We start from the raw sequence: 2,596 nt of genomic DNA, 5'->3' as shown, positions 1-2,596 counted from the left end.
CGCTGGGAGGTGGCAGCGGTGGCGGCCGGAGCCCAGCCCCATGGCGCGGGGGGACGCTCGCCGCGGCCGCGGGCTCGTCGCGCTGACCTTCTGCCTGCTGGCGGCGCGCGGTAAGGGCGGGCGCGGCGGCAGTGGCGGGAGCGGCTGCGGTGTGTCGGTGCGTCCGCGCCCGGGGCTGCGCTGGGCTGTGGGGCTGGCGTGCGTCCCTGGTCCCAAGAGAGTGCGGGTGCTGTGGGGCGCGGGCTGCGCGTCCTTGTGCTGGGGATGCCTGCGCGTGGGGGTCTGCGAGCTGCGGTCCGGGGCGTTTACAGCGCGTACTTGTCCGCAGCGGGTGTGTGTCCTTGGTTTGCAGAGTCTGAAGTCAGTGTGTGTGTGGATATGTGTGTGTGTGTGTGTACGCGCGCGCGTGTCGCGTGTGCTCCTGTGGGCGTACGTGTCCGCAGTGCGTGCCATGGTCGCGGCGTGGCATTGGCGGGGAGGGTGGCTGCGGTGTCGGTGGCTTTCGCAGCGCGGGCTTTGCCTCGCCTGCGCGTGTCTCCAGGTTGAAAGTGTGTGTGAAAGAGGAGCGGACTGGGGATGTGTATCTGCACCTCCGTTGTGTTGGGTGCGTGTGTAATTTTGTTAACCGGGCTGAGCTAATATTTGGCCTTGGCTTTTGGGGAGTGTCCTTGCCCGTGGTGGGAGAACAGAGGGGTAGATTCCGAATTGACTGGGGGTGGTGGTCATAAAGCAACACTCAGCTTTGCCCAGTGGGTGTGGTCCCTGGGGCCCGCTGGGGCGGCGGCGTGGGGGCATGTGTTGCTCCCCTAAACCTGTGGCCCGGAGTGGACTGGGGGAGGGAGCAGGAAACCAGTTGCTTTCGTGGACATGTTCAACACTTGTTTTCAGGATGGGACGTGTGTCACTCCTGACCCACCCCTTAGGAGCCGACCATGGAAGCACGGACGAGGTCATCAAGGCCTCGTCCAGTCCTGCACCTCAGTGTGGAGTGGGTACAGGGTTAAGAGTCAGAGTTGTCCAAGCTGGAGAAAGGGCAGGGGAGGGGATGACAAAGTCCCCAGTGTGTGTGTTTAGGGCTTCTTCTTCCACCCCTAGCCCTGTAGCTTTCTGTCCTGCAGGGGTTTGGGGGCGGCCCATAGGGAGGGTAGGTGGTAGGGCTGGGAGGGGGATGGGCTGCCCGCTTTGTTCGCCTACCGCCTTGCCTGCGGTGGGGGGAGCTGAGGATGTGTCCGGGGAGAGTCGGGGAGGGACTTGGAGGTGGGGGTGGGGAGGGGGATTTCTCTCCAGCTGCTGCGGCTTTCCAGAGAGACTCAGCCAGGCCACGTGGGAGGGAGGCGGGGAGGGCGGCGGGGGAAGGAGCCTCCGCCTGGCCAGCCCCAGGCCCATCTCCAGGAAAACCAAACAGCGGGTGGGATAGCGCCTGGAACTGCTGGGACCCCCTATTTCCCTACAAAGACACGCCCCCTTCCAGCCCAGATAGCGGACTAGGGTCTGGATCTGGGCGGCTAGGCCAGGCGAGCTGGGGCCCTGGTTGTCAGGTGAAAGGGGCGGGGACGTGTCAGAGAGGCGTCTGTCCTCTTGGAGCTCCGGAGATTAAGGTATAGTTGTACCCCACCCCCTTCCAACAGCTCCAGAAACAAGCTCAGGGTCACCCAGCAAAACAGAACCAGGGCTGGGAACCGCACCCTTGCATTATCAAATACTACTGGGGCCTCTGGCAAGGGGCTCAGCTTCCATATTTCGAAGACCTGGCCTCTCCCTGGACAGGGGAGGGCCCGAGTTGGGGCTCCTCTTGGCTGCAGTGTAAATAACTATAGCAACTACTCTGCTTGCTCTGATCCCCTCTTCTTTTAGTGCAAAGCCCAGCGGACCTGGGAACACTCCAATAGTTATGACTTGCTAGCCCCATGTGTACCGAGATCATTCATTCATTCAAGAATAATTGCGCTAAACATGGAGGGAGAGTTAGCCCTGTAGAAGGAGGATAATAATGAAGAAAGTTTTCCAGAGAAAACAGCACGTGCAAATTCAGAGGGATTTAGTTTAGATCATTGAATTAAATTAAGTCTGGCCAGATTTTAGGGTACAAGGAGTGGGTGTGGGGAAGGTAGGGGAAAGATGGATCCTGAGTCAGGGAGAATCAAGGGAGGAAGATGAAGCGGGTGGGGCAGAGCCAGCTCAAGAAGGGCTTTGTAAGCCCAGTCGAGGATTCTGGCCCCAGCATCCGAGTGATCCCTTGGCAGATTTTAAGATCAGCTTTGCATCATCTCACTCTGTCCAGTGTGGAGAATTGACTGGGTGGGGCTGGAGGCAGGAAGCTCTAGCTCCTTGGAAGACGTTGTAATCCAGAAAAGAGGATGGTAGCAACTACCTTAGTAGCAGCAGAGGTGGCCAGAGCGGCTGGATTCCAGAAATATTAGCAAATACAGAGAGTGCCAAAAAAAGTATACATTTTTTAAGCAAGGAAAAAACTGTATTGAGGCTTGGCGCCTATAGCTCAACCGGCTAAGGCGCCAGCCACGTACACCTAAGGTGGTGGGGTTTGAATCCCCAGCCCGGACCCGCCAAACAACAATGATGGCTGCAACCAAAAAAT

The 2,596-nt window shown here is 59.0% G+C and overlaps 1 protein-coding gene across 1 annotated transcript in view; it reads left to right on the top strand.

The window, feature by feature from the left end:
- Window positions 1-15: 15 nt before the first annotated feature.
- The window catches only part of IGDCC4 (immunoglobulin superfamily DCC subclass member 4), a 43,995-nt gene continuing 41,414 nt past the window's right edge, over window positions 16-2,596 (top strand). Inside the window, exon 1 of the mRNA XM_003784432.2 lies at window positions 16-110. Coding sequence (XP_003784480.1) covers window positions 41-110 — 70 coding nt within the window. The 5' untranslated portion in view covers window positions 16-40. The remainder of the gene's footprint in view (window positions 111-2,596) is intronic.

Source organism: Otolemur garnettii, unplaced genomic scaffold (genome assembly GCF_000181295.1).
Source record: "Otolemur garnettii isolate 467f Iridium unplaced genomic scaffold, OtoGar3 scaffold00011, whole genome shotgun sequence".
Taxonomy (NCBI): domain Eukaryota; kingdom Metazoa; phylum Chordata; class Mammalia; order Primates; family Galagidae; genus Otolemur; species Otolemur garnettii.
The sequence above is the reverse complement of the archived record's forward strand: the minus strand, read 5'-3'. Positions and strand labels throughout refer to the sequence as shown.